The 26,814-nt window shown below is 47.2% G+C and overlaps 1 protein-coding gene and 1 long non-coding RNA gene across 5 annotated transcripts in view; one reads left to right on the top strand and one right to left on the bottom strand.

Moving 5' to 3' along the window:
* Positions 1 to 26,127, top strand: part of GGT5 (gamma-glutamyltransferase 5) — a 37,406-nt gene extending 11,279 nt beyond the window's left edge. For 2 of the 4 annotated variants that reach the window (XM_064392640.1, XM_064392641.1), the window contains exons 2-12: positions 15,384 to 15,514; positions 17,031 to 17,120; positions 18,630 to 18,819; positions 19,118 to 19,275; positions 19,693 to 19,842; positions 20,249 to 20,382; positions 20,776 to 20,978; positions 21,399 to 21,490; positions 22,274 to 22,383; positions 22,718 to 22,825; positions 23,027 to 26,127. In XM_064392640.1, the coding sequence (XP_064248710.1) occupies positions 15,451 to 15,514; positions 17,031 to 17,120; positions 18,630 to 18,819; positions 19,118 to 19,275; positions 19,693 to 19,842; positions 20,249 to 20,382; positions 20,776 to 20,978; positions 21,399 to 21,490; positions 22,274 to 22,383; positions 22,718 to 22,825; positions 23,027 to 23,173 (1,446 nt within the window). In that variant the 5' untranslated portion in view covers positions 15,384 to 15,450 and the 3' untranslated portion in view covers positions 23,174 to 26,127. Of the gene's footprint in view, positions 1 to 8,954; positions 9,181 to 15,382; positions 15,515 to 16,331; positions 16,430 to 17,030; positions 17,121 to 18,629; positions 18,820 to 19,117; positions 19,276 to 19,692; positions 19,843 to 20,248; positions 20,383 to 20,775; positions 20,979 to 21,398; positions 21,491 to 22,273; positions 22,384 to 22,717; positions 22,826 to 23,026 lie in introns of those variants that run through there. The other 2 variants (XM_064392638.1, XM_064392639.1) reach the window with 2 other exon arrangements.
* Positions 17,266 to 19,498, bottom strand: LOC135282666 (uncharacterized). Its single transcript, XR_010348734.1, has 2 exons — positions 19,395 to 19,498; positions 17,266 to 17,663 (listed from the first exon to the last, which is right to left on the bottom strand). It is a non-coding gene; the product is annotated as an uncharacterized LOC135282666 (long non-coding RNA).
* Positions 26,128 to 26,814: the final 687 nt, after the last annotated feature.

Raw genomic sequence — 26,814 nt, forward strand, 5'->3', positions numbered from 1 at the left:
CAGACTGACTGAATTTCATGTCAGGCAAGGCAATATAAAACCTGTACAGTCTGCTGAGAGTCCAGGCTTGGCAGCTTTCTGGAATCCAGCACAGATCTGCCCTTGATTCCACAGCAAGTGTCAGACCTGGGGGAGGGAGCAGAAGAGGGAAAGTCCAAGCTGGCTCCAAGACTGAGATGTGGCACAATTTTAGCACGGGACATGAAATAGAGACTGACATCCAGGAGCTGGGTTTCACTTGTCCCAGGCAGTGGGAAATGGGGATAAGCAAAGGAAGGAAAAAGTGCTGGTTATCTTTTGGTAGGAGCAAAGAGCCGGCTGAGGGTTGAGTCTGGAAGAATTGTTTCTTTGGGCCTTGGTGATGGTTGCCTGATTTAAAGAACTAAGTTTTCCCTTTCCAGGAGGTGATAGATTCTGGGTAGAGCTGCTGAAAGAAAAGAATTGTCCCTGTGGTGGAGGCATGGCCATGTCAGGAGGGAGCCATCAGGGAGAGAGCAGCCCCAGGCACCAACTGTCCCAGAAAGGACAGAGATGAAGTTTTAATAATAAGGCACTGTCCATGCTCTTGGGCAGCCCAGAGGATCTCTGTAACTGCTCATGAATTCCATGTTTTGGGTGTGGAATTCTTGATGGCTGTGCAGCACTCAAGAGGCTGCACCAGGAACTGCCAGCTGGGAAAGCTGTGTGGATAGGAGGCAGATCTCTGAAAAGAAAGCAGCAGGTGGTAGGAGGGATGCTGATGGGATAATGTGATGGAAATACCTGCAATCATCTGGTAGGAGAGATGTGGATTTCTGTAACTCATCCAGGGGCCTGAAGTGACAGAAAGTTTGGTCACTGCTCATGTACAGCATCCAAAAGACTCTGCTAGGCAGTGAAAGTGGAAGCACTGTGAAAATTGCTGGTGCAGACAGAAAGGAGAAGAGGGCCAGAAGGGAAACCAAGATGCCATCAGCCTCATAGCTGTGGCACCTGGAGCTGGGTTTTGGTTCCCTGAATTTCAGAGAGGATGATGTGCAGCTGAAGGACCGTTTTCCATTCTGCCTGCTAGCATGGAGCTCTGGAGATGCACATTTGATCCAGTTTCTGTGTTCCAAAAGCTTCAAATTAATTTAATTCTGATTAAACTAGGACACTCTGTCCAGTCACTGCTGGAAGTCCTTTAATCTGTTGCAGACAAACCCCAGATGTTTCTGTGTGCATTATTTATTTTGTCCTTTCTACATTGACCCTGGTGCGCCATGTAGAAACTGTTTCTTTTTGTTAAATGCTGCTGCTTCCTTCTGCCCTTTGGTATGGAGAACAGAGCTCTGCTTTTTTTGAGAGATCACAAAAATACAAAACAAAAACCCCCCTAAAACAAAACAAAACCCCCCAAATCAAAACAAATAAACCCCCAAATACAAACAAACAAACAACTCAAGTAAAAAAACCAAATTAAACCAAACCCAACCCCAAACAACCCCTCTCAAATCCTCAAGGTTTTCTTACATCAACCTTTTTCCTCATGCAGCTACCTTTCTTTTGGTGGTTTCTCTGGAAATTACTGTACTGGCTTAGGGTTTGAATCCAGAGGAGGTTTGTGAAATGTACTCTGCTGGTACAACTACTGCCACATGATCTGGAAAGGGACCACGTTATGATTGAGAACTAGAATGCATTGATAATAATAACTTATTGCATTTTCCAGTGTGATAAGCTGAAAATGTCTTACTTGAATATGATAAGAAACTTAACCAGCTGTTGTACAAAGAAAGATCTTAAAATTAAATATGCAAGGCAGAAAAGAAGGGGAGGATATGCACGAAATGCTACTCAGGCATCTCAGCTCAGGAATTCTTACATTATATTGAACACTGATGAAGAGGAATATTCAAATTCTGAATGTGGGAAAGCAGGGATTTTTTCCATTCCCATTGTTCATGCTCATGAATTAGAAGAATTTGACTTCTTGCATTTTCTACCCCATGTTCCAGCGGAGTAAATTTTGGGACTATATCAGCATGTCCCTAGAGGAAAGAGTGTAAAATTTTGTAGGGAGAAAGGAGACATTTGCAATGATCAGAGTGTGGGAAAGGGGCTAATGATAAGTGATACAACAGCTCCAAAGGGAATTGTGCAACAGCCTGGAAACACCATATTTGAATACCAGGGAATTTCCAAAGTAAAACAGCAGTGAAAGATAAGCAGGGAAAAAGAAAAGTACAGAAAACAAACCCTTCAAGATTGCTTTTATCTTTTACTGCATGCTGATCTTCCACTTTCTAGGGAAGAAAGCAAACAGTTTCTTGTACTCTTGCACAAGGAAAGGGTTATCTCCCATGAGCTCCCAGGGCCATTCAGAAGGAAAGGAAGTTATTGTGAAGCAGTGCTGTTATCCCTGGAACCAAGACAGAGCTAGGAGCCTACATCTGTAGTTGCACAGTACCAGTGACCTTCATTTTTTTGCACCAGGACAAAGCAAGGGCTGTTTATGGAGCTGGCTTTTATGCTTCTGTCAGCCTCTCCATTGCCTTGCTTGTGAAGTGCATGAGGACCACGAGAGCAGTAAAGAACCTTCCCCCATTCCCTTGTGAAGAAGCTTGTCTTGCTCTGGTTTTCCGTAAGTGCTGGCTCCCTGAGATCCTCACTGACCTGCAGCACTTACACATCTGGCTTCTGTTCCCAGGAATTTGTCCTTCCCAAAGAGCTGGAAGTGCAGCGGGGAGAGGGCAGCAGTGCAGAGCCCTCGGGCTGTGTTTAAGCTGGGACTCAGGAGGGAAGAGTCTGAGGCAAGTGTGAGGGAGTCTCTTCAGCAGCTTGTGGCACATCCTGCTCCCTTCCTGTCCTTCCTGCACCAGCTGCACATGTCCCCCCTTACTCTCCCTTTCAGCACTCTGATGCTGGTGGATGTCACTGGATTCCAGTGAGGTGATGGGACACTGCAGGCCTCCAGCAGGGGTGATGTGTGGATGCTTTCATTTCTCAGGAAGGGCTGCAGGGATAGGCAGAGGTGGGGCCTGCTGACTTCACAGGAAAGTACAATCTGTTTGGCTCCATTTCAGTGGTCCTGCTCATTTTGGAGAGGAGATGAAATCCAGATGCTGGTCCTGGTCTTGATTCCTGACTCAGAAACTGCAGTGTGATTAAGCACTTTGGAAAGCCTCTCTGTGCACAGCAGTGCAGCTCTGTCATTTACCTGGGAATCCCACAAAAGCCTCATTTCTCATTTAGGGGAATTTTCAGAAAGTATTTCCCATCCTTGCTCCTTTTTCTGAGAGGATGAGGTTGTTTTTAGATGATTTCTTAAGATAAAAGTCCCTATTGTTTTTATATACCCTTAACACCAGGAACTTAAAAAAAAAAAAAAGTGAAAAGAAAAATATTGTAGCAGCTGCACGAACAGCCTAATGCAGACATGACATCCTCATTGCCTGGGGCTCAGTTTGTGCAGCCCATGGAGAGTTTGCTCTCATCTCCTGCATGGTGTGAGCTTGCATTGACTGACTGCGTGGGGCCAGAGCATGGCCCAGAGTGTGGGGATGGCAGCGGGAGGGAGAAGTGGGATTGCTTGGTGGGGGATAGCCCCTGCTGTGTGGAGTTGGGAACCAGGGTGTTAGAGGCTGGAGAAGCATGTAGAGGGCTTGGAAGAGAACACACAGTCAAGCTTGTGGGTGTTGCCAGCATTTAAATAGCCATTTACCTGGATCCCCTCCAACACGGAGAGCAGCCCATGAGGGAGCCTGTGCTGAGCACCTCACTCTGCCTGCGTGCAGACCTCTGTCCTGCTCTGTACCAAACTTCATGGGGCTTCTGTTCAAGCTCAGCAAGGTCCCTGTGGGTGATGCTGTGTTCCCTGTCAGCCATTCCCCTTAATTTAGTCCAAGCCAGAGATTTGCTGGTGTTGCATTTTCATCCTCACTGATTCTCTTTTTGACTTCCAAATTGTATTTCAACAGCACTCCTTTTTCTGAACATCTTTCTAAGGCTGTTGGTGTTAAAGAGTTCAAGATTTGAGTATGTTACTTCTCCCTGTGAAGATCCCTGGCAAAAATCACTCCTCAGCTTCCTCAGCTGATGTGCTTCCCTTGTGTGCTCAGAGTGGCTCATGTTGCCCTGTGCTGGGTCCTGGGGAGACCAAGGGAGCTCCAGCCTTCACAGGATTCAGTAAGCAAACTGATCCAGGCATCTCCTGAATGAGCATGGCAGTGAACCAGTACTCACTGGCTGGGGCTCTCTGAGGTCATACAAAGCATATGATGGCAGCTGTATAGGTAATTACATATAGATACACACACACACAATGAATATATTATATTTAGTACTTCCATGTGGGTTAAAACCCTCCACAGATATCATTTGGGGTCACTAATGTAATACTCCAGCCTATTTTAGACAATACAGAGTTCAGGCAGAGTTTGCTGTTGGTGTCTTTGGATGCACACAAAGTTCCCTTTTGTTTTCTCCTGCCAATATTTTCAGCTGTTATAGTAATTGTACTAATGAGGTTTAGTCTTTAGGAAAACTGCTGGATTTGGTCCAGAAGGGCGCTCAAGAGTTAAGGACTGAATCAGAAAGTTTCACTGTTAATCTAATACTGAGCATAGCTGCAGTGTTACAGAAAGAAAAAGTGCTGATGTTTGCAGTAAACTCTGCCTGGATATCCTCACTGAATAAAGTAAAGGGAGAAGAGTTCCCCTTGGGCAATGGTTTGTGCCATGTGTCCCACTGAGTCAAGCTGTGCAAAAGTTGACTTTCACTGGGCCAATGTCACTGTGAAGTAGAGGTTGTTCTGGTTGGGTTCCACAGAACATTTCCAACAGGCATTACTTTGTAACCAGCAGGAAAGGAAGAAGGAAGCAGCAGCTCTGCCTTTAACCTTGAAAAATTCAGCAAAGACAGAGGAATCTCTGACATTCTGTGGGTCCCTTTAGGCTTTCAGTGATGTGAGAAATGGTGTGTGTCCTGTGATGTCCCATTCAAGTGCACTCCCTTTGCTCCTGCTTGCAGCCCACAAAGAGACATTCTTTAAGTGGGAAAATGAAGGACAGTGTGGTTGAGGAAAATAATGCCAGGATAGTATTGGACTGTTGATACTTGCTCTCCTCAAGATGTAGGTTTGTACTCTCCAGTCATCTGTCACTGTCCTGCTGCTGTGCTTCTAAAATGCTTGTGGAATGCTTGTGATCACCCTCCAACCCTCCAAGGCTTTGTTGGATGAATCTGTTTAGCCATTACATTGGAGCCAGAAGTGTGTTTTCAAGACTTGAGATGAAGTACTGCCAAGTTTCTCAGCTAAAAGTGTGAGAGTTATTCCCTGGCGTGCTTTCCAATTAAAAGGAAAATGGAAAAAACCTTGATTCAGAAGGTACTTAAATTTTAATCTCAGCAAAGCATAAGTAAATTAGTATGAGTAAATTAGGAACATATTTCCCTTTTCTGATTTCAGTAACAAAGGAAGGATCATTTGGCTTTCCTGAATCAGGGAACTTTATGGGTTTAACTATCATCCTGAATTCTGAGGAATAACAGAGGGAGGAGAAATATGAATGAGAAATTCTCGAGCATCAGAATTTCCTGATTCCAAGTATCTGTTTTTCCAGATGTCTGAACACTTGATTTTTGTGGGAGCAGACCCATGACCCTCAATAAAATAAACTTGTTTGTGTGTAAAGAAAAACAATGTGCAAAGTTTAGTGTGTAGCAGTTTCTGACAACAAATGGGCTGAGTACTGAGACAAATGAATTATGAGCACCAACTGTGGAAGTCACAGCCATGTCCCTTAGAAAATCTGGACAATAAAGTCCCTGAATATTGCCTATTATTGGGTTATTTGATTATCATATAGAATTAATTTATATTCCTGTGTTATAAATAAACATGACTGAAGTAGGGGACAAACAGTGTATGAAATACATCCAATTTGGCTTTTGGTTGCAAGATCTTGGAAGCTTTCTTAGACTCTTGTCCAATGGTTAAAACCTAATTTAGAGCTGGGAAATATAAAATGCATTTCTTATTTATTACAGTAAGAGCTTGGTGACTGTAGACAATGCTCTGCAAACAAACACCAGCAGAAAGAGGCATCCCCCTGAGTATGTTGCAAAATAATTTGGACAGTGTAGAGACCAAGACAAATGAGGTTATTTAGGACACTAGCGTGAGAATGGCTTATGAGTTTGGTGTGCATTTAGGGTTCTTTAAATTTATATTTTTAAAATATGAGATGAAGAGTGATAAACTGAAGGTCAATATCTTAGCTTTTCTTTTTTGAGTACAAATACCTGACTTTCTGTCTGTTCTTTGCTTTCCCTCAATCAATGGAAAACAGCACTAAAGAAAAGGAGGCAAAATGCAATGCTTAAAATGTCATTCATGCCACAAACCTATTCTTTTGCTGCACACAAAGCTGCAACCTCTTTTTTCTTCATTTGGCCCTGGTCATGAATCCTGCTTCAGCACAGAGGTCTCCATCTTCCCCAAAGGTGGCTCCTTGGTTTGCATCTCCATTTGTTCTGTCAAATGAAAAGCATGTGTGCCTACACTTACAGCCTGTGTAGATGCTGGGGCTCTTTGGGATTGTCTCCTCACTGCCAGGCTCCCAAGGCTGGTTATGAGGGGTGTCTTTCAGCCATCAACCAGCTTCTTCTCCTCAAACACGGCTGATGCAGCCATCGTCCCAAACCAGCTTTGCTGTCAGAGCAGCAGCCACTACAGATGGCAGCTCTGTGTGTCAAGACATGCTGGAGCTTGGAGAAAAATTACATTGCCTTGGTGCAATGCAGTAACCAAGGTGCACAGCGTCCCCAGCAAGGCTGAAGGAGAAGCTCCTGGTGCCTCCAAAGCCTGCCCTGGTCCCTTTGGTCAGCAGAGAACTCCCTGTACTCTCCCCACCAACTCACCCCAATGCCTGAGACTCTTCAACCTCCCTGTAGTAACCTGAGAGGGCAATTGGGAAAGAAATCTGAGAATTTACACTCTTTGATAATTTCTGACCCTCTAAAAGGCAGCTGTAGTCTTCATGTCAACCTTAGCAATGCCTGTACTCCAAATATTACATAATATTCAAATTTGATCTCTTGATTGCAGATTTGGACAAAGATGTAGCAGGACCCCAACAATGTAAAGGACAATTTAAAGATATTCCGTCTTTTTATAAGTTAAGGAATGATGATTCTGTTAATAATTAAAATTATAGTTAAAATTCCTGTAAGGGTCATTAAATACCTGATTCCCCTTTCAAGCAGCATACAAAGCCCTTCATGCTGGCAGCAGAAGACCAGGGAGTGAAGAGCTGTGTATGGAGATTTCTGCCAAGGCAAACTGTGCTCCCAGACAATGATGGCAAATGTGAAAGTTTTGACAAATGAACAGAAAAATAGAGGTCAAAGTCCTGAATCCCAGCATCTTCTGGCATGGGAGGGTCCATGCAGAGCTTGTAGTATCATATGGCAAAGTTGAACTTTGCACCAAGACTGTAATGGTTACACAGGGAAAGAGACAAAGACGCTCAGTCTTTATTTCCATACAAAAAGAAAGATGGATTTTCCTGGGAGAGGCAGCAGTTAGTTGGGATAGACATAACCATGTCTTGGCCTTCCCAGGCCATCCTTGCCCTCTCCCTTGGGCTGGGAGGTGACACTCTACCTCTCTTCCCTCTTCCAGTCTCCTCCTTGACTGCACAATGATAATTTTCCAGATGCAGAGGTTTGATGTGCTGAGTTAAAACCCAGACCTGGAAACTGAGAGAAATTGGAGAGATTACAGTTGAATTCGCCACAGCATTTGATGAAAGTAAAAGGCAAAATCCACTTGTCTTATTGGTACTGAGTGGTCAGCTCTGCTATGAGTTTAAAGGGAAGAGCTTTCCCAGAAACAGTAGGATGATGATTCTTTAAGTGTGATACTGTAATTTGTCAAAAATGAAACATCAAAGTCGTGCAGAGATTGAGAAAATCTACAAAATCAGCAATGTTTTGCAATGGAGTGAAGAGTCACATTAGAGCTGAGGAGGCTTGTTTATACATGCCAACTTTCTTTTCAGTTCCTCAAAGTAACCTTATGAGAAGATACAACCACAAAAAAGACATTTTAGCCTATCAAATCCATTTACTGAGATATGACATGTGAAATAGTATTGTTAGTTATAAGATAAACTTTAGTGGGACAAGTTCAAAATCTGCTCTGAAATACATGTGTAAATCTGCACAGGTGAATTCCCCTTCTCCCAAATCTAGCAGGGAAAGGATCACAGGTAACATCTTTTAGAAAGACATCAGGCAGATGTGGAGCCCTGTCTTTAAGGAGAACTGTATAATTAGAGGTTGTTAAAGATCCAGCTGGGGTCAGCTGCACTGGGCAGCAATTCCTGCTGCTCATCACTGCTCTGTCAGGGATCAGCCCTGCTCAGGCTGGACCCCAGAGCTCTTGGTGCTCTGGGCACCAGTGTTTGCAAAGTGCTGCTTTATTCCAGTTGTTCTCTTGTGCTCATTTACAGAAGATGTATGCTGTGGACACTGGTAAGATGCACATATTAAAAAAGTAAATAAGATTATAATAAGCTATAAAGTGAACTAAGAGTAAATATGAAGGTTCTAGCTTTGTACAGTGTGTTCAGCTTTTACTTCTTTGAGTAGTTGCTGAGGAACAAAACATCCCAAGTTTGCAGTGTAGGACTGAGGTAATTTCCCCCAGTGATTCACACAGGCCACCTTTGTTAGGTAATTTGTGTGTCAAGAATGGGAAGCCAGAGAGGCTGTGAGAAGGAGGAGCAGTGTGAAGTGTTCCAGTGCTCCAGGAGTGAATGTGTTAAAGTGTTTTCATCGAACACACAAAAAGGGCGGATTGTGGATCTGCAAGAAAAGTTTATTAAGAGTGAAAAACCCCTCACACCTAAGAGAGCAGGAAAGACAGAGCATTGGAAAGGATGTAATCACTGGGGGCAGAGCCCACTGCAGCGGGACCTCCCTCCCGGCTCGGGATATATCCACTTCCCCGGGCAAGGCAGGCAGCTCCTCGCCAGGACCGAGAGCCACAGCCATGTCCCCGGGGAAGGTCTGCTGCCTGCTGCTGCTGACGCTGGGAGCGCTGGCCGTGGCCGTGACCCTCGTGGTCATCCTGACCCAGCCCAGGTGCGCTGCCCCGCAGTTCCTGCACGGGGCCGTGGCCGCCGACAGCGAGAGCTGCTCCCTCATCGGCCGGTACGTGCGCGGAGCTCGGCTCCTCGGAGCGCCCAGGCTCGGGCTCACCCAGCTCCGGGCTGGGCTGCTGCTGCTCCCGGGCTCGCTCCAGCCGGGACTGCTGGCTCTGCTCTGCTCTCTGCTGCTTGCTTTCATTGCAGCGCCCCAAAGGTTTGCAGCTGTGCAAACCCTTGGCCTTTTCCAAGGTATAAATAGTTGTAGTATTTTGGTTTTAAGTGGGGAAGGAAGAAATTTAGTTTTTATGGCGTGGTAGATCTGGCGGATAAGTGACTTAGAATAAATTAAGAAGTTAGAGGAGCTTGCAGAGAGATGCAGCCAGGCTTCAAAAGGGAAAGCAGGGAAAGGGGGACTGGTATCCCTGCCTTTTGGGGGTCTCCTTTCTGGACTGAAGCCTGCAGCAAATGTGTCTGCTATGAAGAAAAAAGCAAACAGCAAATTTAATTGAAATTCAGTCAAGACAGTAGAAGTATAGAAGACATATTTCCACCACTTGGAAAGAAAGATGTAGGTTAAAAAAATTCTCAAGATGTCCGGGTTGTACATCTTCAGTTTGTGTAAAACTTGTCTCTCAAACATTTTTACTGCCATGTTATTATTTTACTGTTCTTTCAATTATTAAATGCCTGTATCCATGAAAGCAGAAGGATGGATGGAGGTTTACATGTGATGCTGGATGCTCCAGTGATGGATGCTGGAGCTGTGTGCTCTGCCTCGTGGCTGGGGGAGTGAAATGAGATGTGGTGCCACAATACCACACTTTGTCTCACCTCTGATTCTGGCACTGATGTGCTGGCACAGAATTTGTGAGTAGCTGGAGAAAATGTACTGTGGCTGCACATATGTCAAACAGTGAGATGGGGTTTTTATGTGGAGCCACATGTTAGTTCTTCAGAAAGCAGAAGTATTTTTAAAATCACTATTAATGGAAAAAGAGGAAAATACATAAGTGGATTGCCCAAAGAATCTGCTGGGGAAAACCACTGCATTTGTTTTTGCAGCTATTGTAAACTTTAACTTGATGTAGTGTATAATCAGCTGGAAGATGTTGAAGTGAGAGCCACAGAAATCTGTGGCCAGGAGTTGATTGCCCTCTGACAGTGAGGTACTCAAACTGAGCAGCTTTGTCTAGTTGGCTACGGCTGCTGGGCTCTCCCTTGTTTCCTTCTTTCTCTCAGCAAGAAGCTCCACAGTCTTCCCCAGCCTCCACCACTGCTGCAGCTGCACCTCCAGCACACTTGCTAACAGGTCTGTGCTGTCCCTCCAGTCCAATGGACCAACTTCAATTTCCTACAGATAGTCTGCCAATGATCCCCACAAAATCCTGCTCTTGCTCTGCATTCCAATCTCATTTTTTTCCCCTTTTGCCCATGCTGGGGCATCTGCACATCAGGTCCTGCTCTCTCCTCCAGCCCTGCCAAGCCTCTGGGACCTCTCCAGCCACGGCTGTTCTGCTCCTTTGAGCTCTACACTGCTCACCCTCTGCCTGGTGGTCAGCTCTACTCCCCTGCTGCATGACTGCTGCTGCTTTTCCTGGTATCCCTTGCCTCCAGCCATTCTTGGAAATCTTTGTGCTCATTTCATGCTGTCCTTAGACTTGGAATGAGACAAACTCCCGTGTTGTTCTCCCAGCTTCTTCTTCTGTGCATGTCCTTGTAAAAGATTATAATAGTAAAATTGTTTATAAAAATGTTCTTCTGCATGAGAGCTTGGGACAAGAATCTTTGTATTATATTTGCCCTTTTCCTTGTTGTTGTCGTATTTCTTTCTCTGTCCCACTGGCCCACAGTGGTGGCTTCATTTTTCCTCTAGGAAGCTTATTGCATGCTCTGTGCTGCATGTGACCCTGTTCATTTTCTCCCAGACATTTCTGTACTGTTATGCCTGTGTGTCACTTTTTAAGCTCTCAGCTCTTAACACAAGATGTTTTTAGTGCTCTTAGTACTGAATTAGTTCTCGGAGCAAACTGCAGGAGAGAAAATGATGTTCTTTCACTGGTGGGGAATTCTCACATGGCAGTGACACTGTGAGGATGCCACAGCAGAGGGGCTCTGGCAGGGGCTCAGCCTTTCAGAGCCATCAGCTCTGCTCTGTGACCTCCCGTGTGACTCTGCAGGGTGAGGGCTTCCTCAAGGCTGACTCAGGGTCCGTGCTGGGAGCACCATGAGAAGATGAGCATACAACTGCTTCCTGCCTCATCTTTGCTGAGTAAGATTTTAGCATCCATAGGAATTTTGTCACAGCAGTAGCAATAAAATCCAATTTCTGAGAGCACTCTTGGCCATTAGGCCCTGCTGTCCCCACCTCTGAACTGGCAGTTCATGTGACACTTCAGCAACAAGGCAAGAGCAGGGCAAAGCCAAGCAGCCCTAAATGCCAGTCCCTAGACACATTACAGGGCTGGTTTGTCCCTGCTCTTCCCCACCGACCTTGCAGACCCTCCGTCCTGCTGTGACCCCACAGCCACCCCTTTCATCCTGCAAATCCCCCCCGAGCTCACAGGAATCCGTGTGGGGGATGCTCAGAGAACTGCTCTGGTGCCTAAAGCCTTGGAACATAAAAGCAGCACCTAATCTCTGACTTACTTACAGATTTTATTCTTTAATTAAATAATCTTGTTTATTTTAAAGATCAACTCAAACAACATGCTCTGTGAGTTGTCAGGAATGGAATTCCTGGGGCACTACATGATACTCTGTTGGTTAAGATTCTTCCATTTTGGAGTCTTCGTGTGTTCCTAATAGAATTGTCAATTGAACTTGCTGAGAGTAACTGAACTAAACCTCTTGCTCAAGGAGGAATTTTGTATTTCAATGAGTGGGATAGTGGTTTGGGGAAAACTCCTCAGGGGCCATGTGTTTTCCAGCTCTGGAGAGTGTGTTAATGTACTCTGGATTTCTGAAATCTTTATGCAACTCTTTGGGTCCCTGCAGAAAGTGAGCAATGTCAGTGAGCCTTCAGCCTGTCACCATCCATGCTGGCAGGTCCTGAGCTAAACTTCCCCTTAGCCATCAGTGCCCAGCTCAGCAAGGCTGGGTCTCTCGCTGTGTTTGTTCTGCTGGAAACTGGGGCTGAAAACAACCTTGTCCAGACTAAGACCCTGCCCTGGGAGAAAACTTGTCCCTGAATCAAGTGAAACACTTTGATGAAGAGGGATGGGAGCCTAAAAGGAGAATCAGAGCAGTTTTTACCCAAGGATGTGGATTGGTACCACAGTTCACCTCACTAATTTCTCCTCATGTCAAGAGCCCTGAGGAGACAGGAGATGATTGCCCTGTGACAGTAAGAGGTACTCAAACTTCACCTCCAACTCTGAACCACCTCCTGGAAGAGGCTCTTTTCATCAACCATGCAAAAAAGCTCTATATTCCCTACCAGTGTGCTGTTTGAGCTCTGTCATCCACTGTTCTGCATTTCTTTGTTTCCCAAACAGCAGAAACAAGAGGCAGCATAAGGTCAGGGACAGATTTAGGAAAAAATGTTCATTCCCAGTGGTGGGATTCACTGCAGCAAGGCGAGCTGACCTGGCCTGGCCCAGCAGCCATCTCTGATCCCACTTCTCCAGTGCAGCCCAGCATAAATCCTGGGAACCAGTCTTTGAAATCATCACCCCCTGGGGGGACAGGGTTGTGGGGAGGGTGAGAATGGTGAGACTTTAACAGTCAGAAAACGTCGGCAGCCCTGGGAAGCTCAGTTCTAACCAGAGAATCTGATGCAAAAATCCTTTTCAGTGATGGCCCAGCAGATTTCTGAAGTATGTTTACATCCCAAAGGATTTGGTTTCCTTTCTGGTACATTTTAAATTTGGTAACTGGCCCTTTTTTTACAGAAGCAGTTGTTGCTTTTGCTCTTCATAAATCCTAAGGAGGCAGCTGCTGTGTAATGGGTGGTCTTCCAGCCCCCAGCCTTCTTTAGCAGGAAAAAAAAGAAAGAGCCAATACAATTTAATACGTTAGCACTTCCAGTGTGTTTAAAGGGGCTTCAGGGCTCCCTCTAGCCTAGGGCAGAGCAGAGGTCTTAGTCTGCAGTCCAGCACAGCCCATCTTTGCTGTGAGCAACGTGCCATCATTCACCCTTTCCAGGGAAGGTGAATCCCTGTTTGCTGCTGCTGGAATGGGACTTGGTTGTTAACACCCTTTTCTGCTCTTTATTATAAGGAAACTCCATTAATGACTAAACCCTAACGCTAAGTGGCAGGAAGGATATGGGACAAAACATTGTTATCAGATCTTGTCAGCTGCAGCACTGCTATCTCTAGGGAGACCTGGTAAGGTGCCACAGTTTGATTAAGGATTTTGCATTGTAACTAAGCTCATTGCAGCAGAGATCCATGTAAATGGAGCCAAGTAATGAGACATAAATCCAGATGCGGTTTTGCTGTATATAATGGCCCTAAATTCCCCAGGCATCACTCCCAGGGACGGGGCAGGTCTGTGACTGGAAATGAGTGAACCACACACATGTGACACACCAAGAGCCAGCTCAGTGTATTTTCTGTGGAGTTTCGGTCTCTGGAGAGGCTGGAGGGAAAGGCGTCAAGGCTGGAGGCCAGTGAGAATGTGCTGTGAATTTGGGTGAGAATGGTGCTTTTCAGGCTTTGGGAAATGTGCCTGATGTTCCATGTTAAGGTCTTAATGCATTGCATTGACATGTGCACTGTACCATCTCCAAGCTTCTTTTCAGAGCTGTTTTTCCCTGCCAGAACCGTGCCTCTCCCTGCCACCAGGCTTTGTACATGTGTTGCCTCACAGCTCACACTCACTCCAGAGGCTCTGGGGAGCACTGTCTCGAGTCAGTGTTGCAGTCCTTCTTCTCTCTTTTTCCAACTTTCTAACGCGCTGTCTGGGTCTTCTGCAGAGGTGACCCAGTTTTTTAGGAAGCCCTCGTGTCCTTTCTGTGGTCAGCAATTAACAGTTTCAGAAAAACACCTCCCAGGGACATTGGTGTGATGAGTCCCTCCTCTGCTGCAAGGAGCTGGATGGATGAGCCTGGCTGAGTCTCCATGCTCAGAGCTACAGCCAGGGAGCTCCCAGGAGCCCAAAAGCCATGCAGATCCCAAACAGAAAGCCTGATGTTCCCTACTGTTTCTTTTCTCCCACTTGTCCGCATGTCGTTTCCTTGCAGGGAGTGGATCCGAGGCACTTGGGGAAACAAAGGAAAGCCACATCAGCGTGCCTGCTGGCAGCATCCTGTTCCCGGACCCAGCAGGTCCCAGCCATATCTGTGGATGGAAAATAAACACCAGTCTGTGTGTGTTGTGTGTGCTCTGTGTTCCCATGCAAACTCTGGGATTGGCTGCACTGCAATTACTGAGCTACTCCAGTCTCCCTTCTGGCTTTGCCTTATCTGAGCAATAATCCAGTGAAGCAGTTAGGAACCTTCCTAGGAAACACCAGTGCTGGCTGCTGGCAGGCTGTGCAGGAAATGCCACCCCATTTCCACTGCAAGGAAATGATGGTTTTCAGATGTTCTTCAGGGAAGCATTTGTTGGGACAAGTTTCTCTAACAGATCCTCATTGCTGTCAGCAGCAAGAGGCTGCCTTAATGTCTGTGCCTTGGTAGAAGCAGTCGAGGGTTTGTTTCCTGTTTGGTTTGTTTCTTTGTTGGTTTTGTCTTTGGGAATACAGGGAGCAGGCTGGGGTATTTTTGTTATAAGAAGCCCAGGAAGTCACATTGTAGGAACAATGAAGCTTATTGACACATTTTCTCAGGAGTTTGCTTCACATGGACCCAGCGTTCCCTCTTCAGTGCTCCTGTCCAGTTGACCACACATGCCTTTATTAGGAATGGCATCTGGCAAGCTAGAGATCAGTTGTTTGGTTCCTAGCGTGTGGAAAGCCCTCTTCTGTGCTCAGAGCATCCTTCTCTGTGTCTCAACTCTTTGCTGTCCCTTTCAGTCCACGTTCAGCATTTGTGAGCAGCTGCAACTCTCCCTCTCCCATAACTCTGCCCAGAGGAAGTCCAGCCTCCCACAGGTCTGACCCTGGCTGCTCTTTCCTCCTGTGGACTCTCCTATCTTTTCCTCTAATTGTTCCTTCTCACTCTAGCAGAGGAGGGTGCCCCTCACACCCCACACTGCTGCCACTACATTTCTCTAGCTGCTCTCCACAAGTTGCAGGGGTCCCAAGGAGGCATTTTCATGTGATTCCTCTACTCTGCCATTCCTGGATTTTAACAGTGTCTCTATTCTTCCCTTCCCACCACAGGAACATCCTGAAAAGTGGAGGCACAGCTGTGGATGCTGCTATTGCTGGCTTGATCTGCACTTCAGTGATGAACCCTCAGAGTTCAGGCCTGGGTGGTGGGGTCATTTTTACCATCTATAATGCCAGCACAGGTATGGCCTCTCCATGGTGCCTTGTCCCTCTGCAGACACACAATGCTGTGGACAAATCACAATCCTGTCTCTTCTCTCAGAACAATATTTTGAATATAAAAGCTGCATCACAAACCACACTTGTGCTCTTAACCCAAAGCATCCACTACAGGGAGCTGCGATTGTCATTTCACAGCAAGAACATGTGTGTGGACGAAAGAGCTTTGATTTAAAATGAGCTGAGTTTGCCTCTCCTTCCCCCTCCAAAACAATCCCAAAGTACATTCCAAAGTCCCACAGCTGACTGCAGCCAGGTGTGAGTGGCTGAGTGAAGCAGGCAGGAGGGCTGTGCTGGCAGTGTTGGGCGGGCAGTGCCTCAGCTGAGCCCTCAGGATGGCACTTGAGGGGCTTGTGCTGCCCCAGCAGCTCTGGCAGTGCCTCTGGCAGTCTCACACTGCTGTCACCAGTGCTGCTGTGACTTCCCAAAGCAGTGGTGACACTTCCTGTCCCAGGAGATGCATTTCCACTTCAGAAATCTAAACCTAGCAATATTCAGTGTCTGCTGGGGAGCCTTTCTGTGTTTGGCTTAAACTCTAGTGTTGTTTTCTTGCTTTTATGTCTTCAGTGTGGGAGTTTATAAGTCTTGGCTTCCAAAAACCCCCAGAGATTATATATCTAATAGTAATATCAACAATGAACACTGTAACAATATAATAGTTCTAAAATCCCTGCCAAGTAGTTTCACAGAGTCACAAATCTGGAACTGTTTGGGTGTGTCTTATGCAAGAGCTTAATTTGGCAGAACACCTATATTTTTCCTCTTTTTTCCTTTTGGCAGAGCCATGGAACTTTGTTTCCTGACAGGAATCCTCCTTTGCTACCTGAGTTATGCTGCTGCACAGAGCTGCCTGTGGCCATGCACAGCTCAGGCCCTTGGTACACCAGGGAGCACTGTGGGCTCCTGCAGCACAGCTGGCTCTGTGGACTGTGGCAGGGACAGATAAATACAAGGCAGAGAAGGAGTAAAGTGATAGACTAGACCTAAAATACCAGTGTAAGCAAGTGGGGGTTTGGGTTTGTCCTTTCAAGCTCCCTGATGCATAGAGGACTTCAAACCTGATGGACTTGCCTCATCATCATTTGGTAAATGGCCCTCCCAGCAGCATGAGGCTCACATTATGCCTCTGACATGTCCCATCTGTAGAAGAAGTGCAGGAACTGCAGGTGTGAGGCAGCATGTCCCAGCCCATGAACCCTGGGGGGAACCTTTGCTGCCTGGAGACAAGCCCTGGCCTTCTCCCTGTACTTTCAGTACCTTTATGGAGGCACTGCTTGGTTTGCTCTAAATAAAAGCACAGGAGTCAAGGACAAGTTGTGCTGACACTGACCCTGCAGGTGCACTTGGCACATCTGGCAAAAGGCTCCAGAGCAGCTCAGCTCTGGGCCAGCAGCACGTGCAGTGCTACAGCTGACTGAAGTGTGATGTTCGCCTGCTTCAGGAAAACAACATTATGCATTTCTCTCTTCTTCTTTCTAGGAGCAGTCGAGGTGATCAACGCCCGCGAGACAGTCCCACGAGTGTTTCCTCACAACTTATTGTCTGGCTGTGGTACTGGATTCCCCATTGGTAAGGACAGAGCTGTGTGCCCTCCTGGTGTGCACAGAGCTCAGGGTGGGGAACTGAGCACCTCACTGACTTGGTCTGGAGTTCTATTTTGTTTAACACCCTCTACCTGGATTGCCTTTTGTAAAAGTAACTAAAAAGACTAAGCCCATAAACATAAAAATTCCTGTTTGGTAATAACACTGGCAACCTCACCAGTGAGGCAACGGGGAGCCAGCACGAGGAGAAATCACAATGTAACTTCTCTCCATAGGAAGTCAGCAGTTCAAGACTGGATCTCCCAAAGCTCTCATTCCCCAGAAGTTCTTACAGAGAAAAATAACATCTGTAGCTCTTGGGAATCAATCTCGTGTGTCTCTTGCCATGTCCATAGATTGGGGAAGCACACTGGCACATCAGGAGTCGAGCTGCTGGGCTCAGGCACCCTTGCTTAGCAGCACATCTTGGATCTTCTCACATTTCTTGCTGTGTTCATTCTCCTTCCCTAGAATGTTATCTTCTGGGGTGTGTCCTAGATTCTGGAGATGTTCTTATTCTTGGAAGAGTCTGAAAAGGAATCAGGAGCAACTCTGATTGGAAGGGACAGCTGGACTTCTGCTCAAAGCAGGGTGATGTCAGGTGTTGCTCAGGCTGCCCAGGGTCTTGTCCTGTCACATTTTTTAATTTCTCCAGGGATGGAGGATTTCACTGCTTCCCTTGTTCTGGTGTTTGCCCGGGCCCCATGAGTGCCATTTCTGCAGTGTGCAGCTGCCACCTCCCTTGCTGCAGCACGTGCCTGTTGCCTGTTATGCTTTCAGCACACCTCAGGCCTGGCTCCAGCCTCTCTACACCCCTGCTGTTCAGGGTAACAGGGAAACACATGAGCAGAAAAAAGCAATAAACAAACCAAGCCTGCTTTTAGAAGCCTTCATTGCCTCTACCTCTCACTGTCATATTTTCTGGAAAATCTCTTTGCCTGTGATTATTCTCCTGTGAAGCTGAGAAGCCTCAGAGAAAAATGAAAACAATAATTATCTGATTTGCTTCTCCTGTGTTTTGCTGCTTTGGAATGTGGTCTGGACATTGTTTACCAACACGTGCATGTTTGATTGGTTTCACGTGAATTGTTTTAACTTAATGACCAATCACGGTCAGGCTGTGTTGGGACTCTGGAAGGAGTCATGAGTTTTCATTCTCATTCTTGTTAAGCCTTCTGTCTGTACCCTTTCTCTATTCTTTAGTATAGTTTTAGTATGGTATAATAAATATAATATAATATAATATAATATAATATAATATAATATAATATAATATAATATAATATAATATAATGTAATGTAATATAATATAATGTAATATAATGTAATATAATAGCCTTCTAAGAACATGGAGTCAGATTCTCAATTCCTCCTTTGTCCTGGGGATCCCAAAAATACCACATCTACCAGCTCAGACTTCGACTGGAGAGCTTTCAGAGAGGTGGAGCCCAAGCCAGTGAGGCACTGGGTGTGACACTGCTGTTGTGCTCCTCAGGTCCCCGCTGGATTGGTGTCCCTGGAGAGCTCCGTGGCTATGAGGAAGCCCATAAGCGCCACGGCCGCTTACCATGGAAAGCCCTGTTTGAACCAACCATCAAGCTTCTTTCAGAGCCACTGGTCATTTCTCCAGTTCTGGAAAAAATTCTCCATCACCCAGCCTTCTCTGTACCGGGGAAAAGCCTGTGGTAAGAGACATGAATGACATTGCAGTGTGAGGGCCACTGTTCTCTCGGCTTCAGACCCTTTCTCTGACATGCTGACGTGGAGCACAGGCTGCTGCTGTGGTTTGTGCTCAGGGAATACTTGCTATGGAGTGGGAGAGAAGCACAGAAGTGGGTTTTTAAAAGAGGCTGCAGTCTAGCACTTCCTTGGAAAGTACACAGCATACATAATCCAGATCAGTTCGTGGTAGAAAAAGAGGTCATTGGCCCTGGGCAAGAGCAAGTTCATGCTGTGAAACTGAAGAATGTTCTTGTTTAACAGCCCACTGCTGTGTGATGGTCAAAGATTTCTGAAGCTTGGTGAGACCTTCCGGTGGCAAGCGCTGCAGCGAACGCTGCAAGCTGTAGCAGAACAGGGAGCTGCAGCGTTTTATGAGGGAGAGATAGGAAGGGCCCTGGTGGAGGACGTCAGGAAGGCTGGTGAGTAGCAGCTACAGGGAGTCCTCACACACAGGCCTTTCTCCCAGCCATCGGCTCTCAGTGAGCCTGTACCAGGGGAAAGCCAACACATGCCATTTGCTTGTCACTTGGGGTGGTACCTGACGTGGGAAGAGGCCACCTTTCCCCAATTCCTGTAAGTTAGGACCAGAAGCAGGGCTGAGACAATCCACTGCTCTGCCCTTTGCCCACTGTGCTCATGAACAGGCCCCTCTGCCTGCTTGAGGCTTTGTGACATCCTGGGGTTTGGCAGCACACGAGGAGGTGTGAGGGCGGTGCTGTGCTGGGTGGAAGGAATTTGGGCTGTGCAGGGGTGGCTCTCCACAAGCTTTACCAGGGCTCTGATGTAGGCAGATCTAAGTTGCTGTGCTGATGGCAGCTCCTGGGTCTCTGTTGAAGGGTCCAGTCTCTCACTGGAGGACCTTCGGGCCTACAAACCAGAGGTGTCCTCAGCTCTGAACATCACCCTGAACAACACCACCAAAGTATTTGCTCCAGGACCACCCATGGGAGGTGCAGTGCTCATGTTCATCCTCAAGGTATTGGAAGGTAAATTCCTCATGGAAAGGGGTCAGCAAGAGGTTTTCAGAGAGTGTTGCTCCAGAGTGAAAAAATGCAATGGGCAGAAATGGAGTTTCTGACCCAGAATGGGGCCCAAAGCAGCAGTGTGACCATGCTATGCAGCAGGAGGAAGAACTGGTTCACTTGTACAGTGGGTCAGCATCACCACAGCTGCTGCAAAGGTCAAAGGATGCATGCCTTTCCCAGTGCTTCAAAAGAAATTGAAGGCACAGTGGAAATTAGTACTTGGTTGCTTCTGCATCCACATCCTGCTAAAGCATAGGGGAAACCTGATAAGAACTGGGGTGGGAAGAGGAGGCTTCTTTTTTTTAACACTTCTTGAAAAAACATTGCCTTGGGTCTATTAACAAAATGATGTCATCCTGCTCCACAGAGTATAAATTCCACAAAGCATCACTTGCAACACCTGAGGAGAAGGTAGAGACCTATCACCAGATTGCAGAGGCCCTGAAGTTTGGCAACATGCTAAGACCCCACATGAGGGACCCAGCCTTCTCTGAAGCTCAGGTGAGCTCCATGGTGTGTGGGTACAGTGCTACAGCACTGAGCAATGCTCTGACCTGCTCCTTCTTTGCAGTCTGGAAGGAAAGAAAATACTTAGAGCTGCTACTGAAGAGCAATGCAGCTGGGTTGGCCAAGGTGAGGGCAGGATCAGGCTGTTTACTCTGCAGCTTCAGCTGTAGGCTGGCACTCACTTGCCTGGCAAAGGGTGTGCACATGCTACTGCCCATGCTGAGGTGCCTCAGTGCTGAGCTTGCTCCATTTTCTGGGATGAGAGTGGCCTGGGGTTGAATGTTGCCATTCCAAGGTCCCAGGCTCTGATCAGCAGGGCTCAGTTCCCGAGCCCAAAGACAGGCCTGAGCTTTGGTGACCAGCTCAGTGTCCTTGCTGTGCCGGCAGGTGCCTGTGGGGACCCTGTTGTCTGAGCAGTTTGCTGAGTCTGCCAGGCAGAAGATAGATGCTCGTGGTGACCACCCCCTGAGCCACTACAGCCTGCTGGAGTCCCTCTCCAAGGGCAGCCACAGGAGCATGGGCACGAGCCACATCTCCGTGCTCGCCGCGGACGGCAGCGCCGTGTCGGCCACCAGCACCATCAACTACCCGTGAGTAGCTGGGGCTTGGGGACAGGCACACAGGCCACGTGCCAGCTTCACAGGGGAGCTGTGAGGGCTGGCTACCAGCAAAGCAAAACCCCTGGGTTTCACTGCTTTAGGCAGCTTCTGAGCTGGGAGTGCCTTTTTCATGTGGCAGCAAAGATCTGTGAGCATCAGCTCCAAGGGCTGTCATAATTCAGGAGGATGCAAGAACTTGCCGAGGCTCTTGAGGCTGGATTTCTGTGGCACCAGTAACAGGGAACTTATCTCTGTCATCAGCAGCACCCCAAATTCCTTTTGAACACCCTCACTGGGACACTTTCAGGCTGGGAGGAGACAGGAGTTACTTACAGGGTGCCATGTGCAGTAAATGTCATCCATAAGAGGAGAACCCTGGGCACTAAAACACTTCATCTTTCCTCCCTGCAGGTTTGGCTCCTTTGTATATTCTAACCGAACTGGGATCATTTTAAATAATGAACTTGCTGACTTCTGCATAGCGAACAGAAGCATTAAACCAGGTGAGCATCCTCATCCTCAGAATAAAGCACAGGGCCAGGGGATGGATACACAGGCTGTGCACAAATGGGCAGGGACAACCTGTAAACTTACAGGTACTCTTTCCTTTCCTAGATCTGGATGAGAGCAAGTTTATTTCAGACTACAAGAGGATAAAGCCCTGTAGTGTGTCTGTGTCTACTCACATATCTCCTTGTATGGAAATACAGGAGTTCTGGTTTCTAACCAGAGAAATCAGAGGTTAAAAAAACTGCTCAGGCTGATCACTGGCTGATGGGAAGAGGTGGGAAGAAGTGTGGAAACTACTGCTAACACAAGCCTGCTGATATTTTAGGCTCTTCTCTGATTCTGAGTATAGAGCTGCTACAGGCTTGCACCGAGCTCTGTGACACAGCAGGGTTGGTGCAGACATGGCTCTGGGCCATAAGCTGTCCCTACTGCATCCCCTCAGCCTCCTGGGAGAGGACACAGTGCTGCTGTGGCAGGATTTCTGCTAAGGGCTCCTCATCTGGTTGGATGAGCTGCAGCAAGTCCTGAATACTTGTAGGATGCCCTGTCCTGCCTCAAGGGAAGCTTGTTTAGCTTGTGCCAGAAAGGACCCAGTTTCTTGGGAGATGGGCTTTCAGTACAAGGAAAATATTCTGGAAATCTTGAGCATCTTGAGGAAGGAGCAGCAGCTTGTTTTTTCTGTGGGAGACAAAAGAAAGGCAAGGTAGATTAACCTGTGTTTCTCCTACCCTGTTTAGAGCCACGTGGAAAGAATAATATCTCTGCTTCTGCTCTAGGAGAGAAGCCTCCCTCAGCAATGGTGCCTTCCATCCTCATCTCCAAGTCAGGAGACATGCTGGTGATTGGAGGAGCTGGAGGGGGCTGGATTATCAGTGCTACCACCATGGTAAGTGAAACCCACAGCAAGTTGCCATTTTTTTCAGCCCTCCCAGATTTCTAGCTATGGTCAGTCCCTACTCGCCTCTCCTTGGATCTTGACTCCTCAGTGCTTTTGTTAATTTGCAATTTAGAAGTCACTAAAGGCTGAGACTGTAGGCCAGGGAAAACATTCTGGGAAGTGTTATATGCTCATTCTTTTTCTTGCTCCAAGCATCTAGTATTGGTCACCACGAAAGCAGGACACCAGGCTGGTAGGACTGTGGGTCTGGCTCGGTGCAGCCTGGGTTGGAGAGCCCAGGTTTTATGTCCAGCTGGGCAGTGTGGGATTTGTTTTATTGCAGGCGATTATAAACAAGCTGTGGTTTGGTTACGACTTGGAACAGGCCATTTCAGCTCCTGTCATGCACACCCAGGGTGACAGTGTCCTGTTTGAGGAGACTTTCAGCAAGGTGAGTGGCCTTGGTGGGGAGCAGATTGCTTCTGTAACTCTCCTGGGTAATCTTTATTTTGCCTCTGGCTCACCTCCTTCTTGTTTAAACCTCAATTCCTCAGGCAGGCTCCACGCACACATCCTAGAGTTCACACATGGCAATCTTAAGATCTCAGGGCCCTGCCCCATTCACTCCATTTCATCTTCTCTCCCTCCACAGGAGGTTAGGACTGGCCTACTGGGAAGAGGACATAAAGAGAAGAAAGATAAATTTGCAATGAATGTTGTACAGGGAATTTCCAAGGAAGGAAAATGCATCTCTGCTTACTCTGATAAAAGGAAGCTGGGGAAGTCAGCTGGATATTAGTGTGAAATGCCATCAGGATCCACAGAGCCACAGGAGACTCAGAACATGCTTCGCTTGGATGTGCCCATAATTTCCTGTTCCCATCAGGATGTCTCCTGGAGCATGGGCACAGCCTGTGATTACATCTAATTCCAGCAGACTGCAGGTCACCCTCAGGCAATGCAAGGAGAGGTCAGCCAACCTTGTTTAGAGCTACACCTTTCTTTACTTATGTGATACACAGAGAACATATTTCTTGAGCACATCAGTTACTCACAATGAGAGAATACAAAGTGTGAAAGGAAAATTGGTCCAAACCCCACTGAGAACACTGTGAAACAGCCCAGCTGCATCTTCCATTCCTGGTGGAATCTCAGTTTCTTTCAGGCTGTTCCACAATAAGTTTATTGCTGGGCTCAGCAATGTGAAATACATAACTATTTTAGCCATGAACTAGAAGCATCTGTAGGGTCAGGATTTTAAAATCTGAAGCATTCAGGCTGAGAGCATGGATTTGGAAAGGGAAGAGATCAAAATTCCACACTCTCCCTCTGTTTTCCAGCCCAAAGAAGCCCAGCTTTTCCCCAAAGTGACAGATGAGATCACACCATGGCACAAGTGCTGCCCTGCCTGCTGCTCTCTGCCTTGGGGTGCAAAGCTCACCCCACCACAAGCTCAGGGTAACTGCACCAACACTTCCTCCAGCCCTGCACACGGTGACTCTGAGAATAGCCTCCCGTGGGGGCTTGTGATTTCCCTGCTCTGGGATGAACAGGCTTCAGCTGAGCTCCCTGGAGGTGCCTCTCCCTGTGGTGAGATGGGTCCAGCCTCTGCCAGTTCTCCCTCCTCCACACTGGTACATCAATCTTTGGGAAGGCAGTCAGGAAGGCAGTGGAAATGTTGCTTTTGGAAATTTTGGAACTTTCTTCAAATTGCAAAGTAGACGTGATCAGGAGATGTCATCTGTAGCCCTGAGCTCAGCCTGGCCAGGCAACCACCAGGACTGCTGAGAAGTGATCAGGCATTAGCAGAATTCTCCCATATCCTACATGCTCCAAATCCCTGTTTACCACAGCCTGTTGTCTCTACTGTTCCCTTCAGACCACACGGAGGGCATTGTAGGACTCTAAGAACTGTCACAGAAAGAGAAAACTTTTGGAGAAGAGACCTGAACGCAACAGGTCCTGGATTTTGCACTTGGATGCAAAAGGTCTTTTGCAGTTAATCCATAGTCTTTCCCTGCTCAAAATGGCCAAGAGAATCAAACATCTATGAAAATAAAACCTAAAACCCAGAAAACCCCCAAAGTTCTTCAAATATGCAGGGTCAAATTCCCAGAGTCCTCCAAAATTCCACTTTCTGAAAGCTTCTGAGCCTGATTGCCCTACGGGCAAGTGTTGTGTGTGTGTGTCTGAAAGAGAAAGAAACCAGAGCCAGGCACTAGCAGAGCCCTCCCTCTCACACAGAGCCCATGGGACTCCTAGTTCTCCAACAAATAGAATCCCTCTGTAAACTGGGATAAATCATAACAAGCACACACTATTAAAAACCACAAATTAAAACAAGGCCAGCTAGATTTTACGCCAATGTTTTTACCCACAAAGCCCGTCCAATAAAGCCATCCATTTACTGAAATCTCAGCCTTCACTTGCATTTTAGTGATGGTCCCAGTGAAGCTGACCAGAGCCAGACATGTATTTTCCTTCAGAAGCTGTACCCCAAGGACTGCAGCACGGCCCCTGCTGGATCAGTGAATGATTGATGAGTTACCAGATCATAACCACAAGCACTCAATCACCCAGCTGGAAACTGAGTTACTCATGGATGCAGCCAGCTCCATGCACTGCCCTGCTCCCTCCTTGTCCGAGGGGAATTCATCTTAAATTCGGGAAGAACTGCTGGTTTCTCCATCAGAGCTTCTCACTCACACTGTGGAAGTGGCCTGGCACCCTGTGAGGCAGCATCACAGTGCTGCTGAATGGGAAAGGAAACAGCCCCAAAAGCTGTCGAGGGGCAGGTTTTACGTTCACTTGGAAGGGGTTACATTGACTATGACCACCAAAGAAACCAAATCTACCTAATTTGCTGGCATTTTCTGCCTTGATGAACTCCCTTCCCCAGCCAGCAGTTCCTGGTGCATCGTGGTGGTGTCAGGAATAGCAGCTGGCAGAGCTGAGCAGGGGGAGCACTGACAGGCGCCAGGCACCAGACACACAGCCCAGACCAGATGCTGCCTCTGGCAACACCCAGGGTTATTTCCAGCTAACCCCACTGAGCCGAGAGTTTACAAACAGCAACTGAGAGTGCCTCTGGCTGGAGACAGGGAGAGCACTCCCAGCTTTCCTATCAGGGCCACCTTCAGCAGTGCTCTGGTCCCTCTCCATCATGTTTCACTGCAAAAAACACAAGTCACCAAGAAACCAAGTCTTCCATTACCTTTGCTTCTGACACCCCTTAGGGTGAAATACCCTGCAGCACTCCAGCCTATCACCTTTCCAGTGCAGTAGTATCACAGCTACTTCCCACCACAAAGACATAGGAATATTATCTTTAGTCCAGTATTCACTTCAGTTTAACTGCTTTGCTATTAATTTTGCAAGTGAGCCAGTGAAGCAGGTTAAAAACCCATCACAGATTTAATTTGCAAGACAGAAGGGAATGGGAATGCAGATCTCTCAGTGTGGCAGAGACTTCCAGTCCTGCAGTCCTTCCTAGCAGAATTCCTGGTGAAGCCGAGATTCCACCTGCTTTGGCACCTCTGCTCTTGCCCTGCCACCCCCTCACTGCTGCTGAAATCTGCAGGGGTCAAGAGCCTCTCAGTTTGGTCTCCACACTCCTGCTCCTCCCAACAAGAGAGCATTATTTTTGTACTGAAATCAACATATATGGACTTTAAAAGCATTGTTGTACAGAGGCTGCTCTATTTTCTAATGAAGTCTTTAAGTTATACTTTTAATAAAGTGTTTTTAAACCTGTCTGAGATTTTCCCCTCTAAACCTGTTGCCTACCCCATCACACAAGCACAGAGGTCTCCATGCAGGTGTTTCCAGCAGTAACAGTTGTTCATTCTGGAGCCTCACATGCTGCTGGAGAAGCTGAGGAACAGTGCAGCTCATGCCACTTGTCTCTCACAGCTGAGTTTTGTTCCTTTGCAGAGGCTGGATGGTTGCCAAAAGAAACTTGGGCTAATGTCAGCCTGAAGAGTAGGGGCAAGAGGTGAACCCTCCAGCTCATGGTCTGAATTGCCTTTTAATGGTACAGCTTCCTTTCACACCAGCTGGAATCACTCATGGAATGTGTCCTGTTCTCCATGCCCTGCTCCAGGGAAGGCAGCCCACACCAACACTGTGCACACCCAGGAGCAGGGCCAGGTGGTTGCATTTAGAGGTGGGACATGGAAGGATGAGGGACTCAGAGACCACCTTGTTCTGACCCTCCTGTCATGGGCAGGGATGGCACTCACTAAACCCAGTTGCTCCAAGTGCCATCCAACCTGTCCTTGAACATTTCCAGGCAGGGCACAGCCAGGGTTTTTCTGGATAGACCTCTGCCAGGGCCTCACTGCTGTCACAGTCAAGAACATCATCTTAATACGTTACCTAAATGTACCCTCTTTCAGTCTAAAGGCATTCCCTCTCATCTTGTCCAGAAGATTTTCCCTG

This window comes from Passer domesticus, chromosome 17 (genome assembly GCF_036417665.1).
Source record: "Passer domesticus isolate bPasDom1 chromosome 17, bPasDom1.hap1, whole genome shotgun sequence".
In the NCBI taxonomy this organism is placed as follows: Eukaryota; Metazoa; Chordata; class Aves; order Passeriformes; family Passeridae; genus Passer; species Passer domesticus.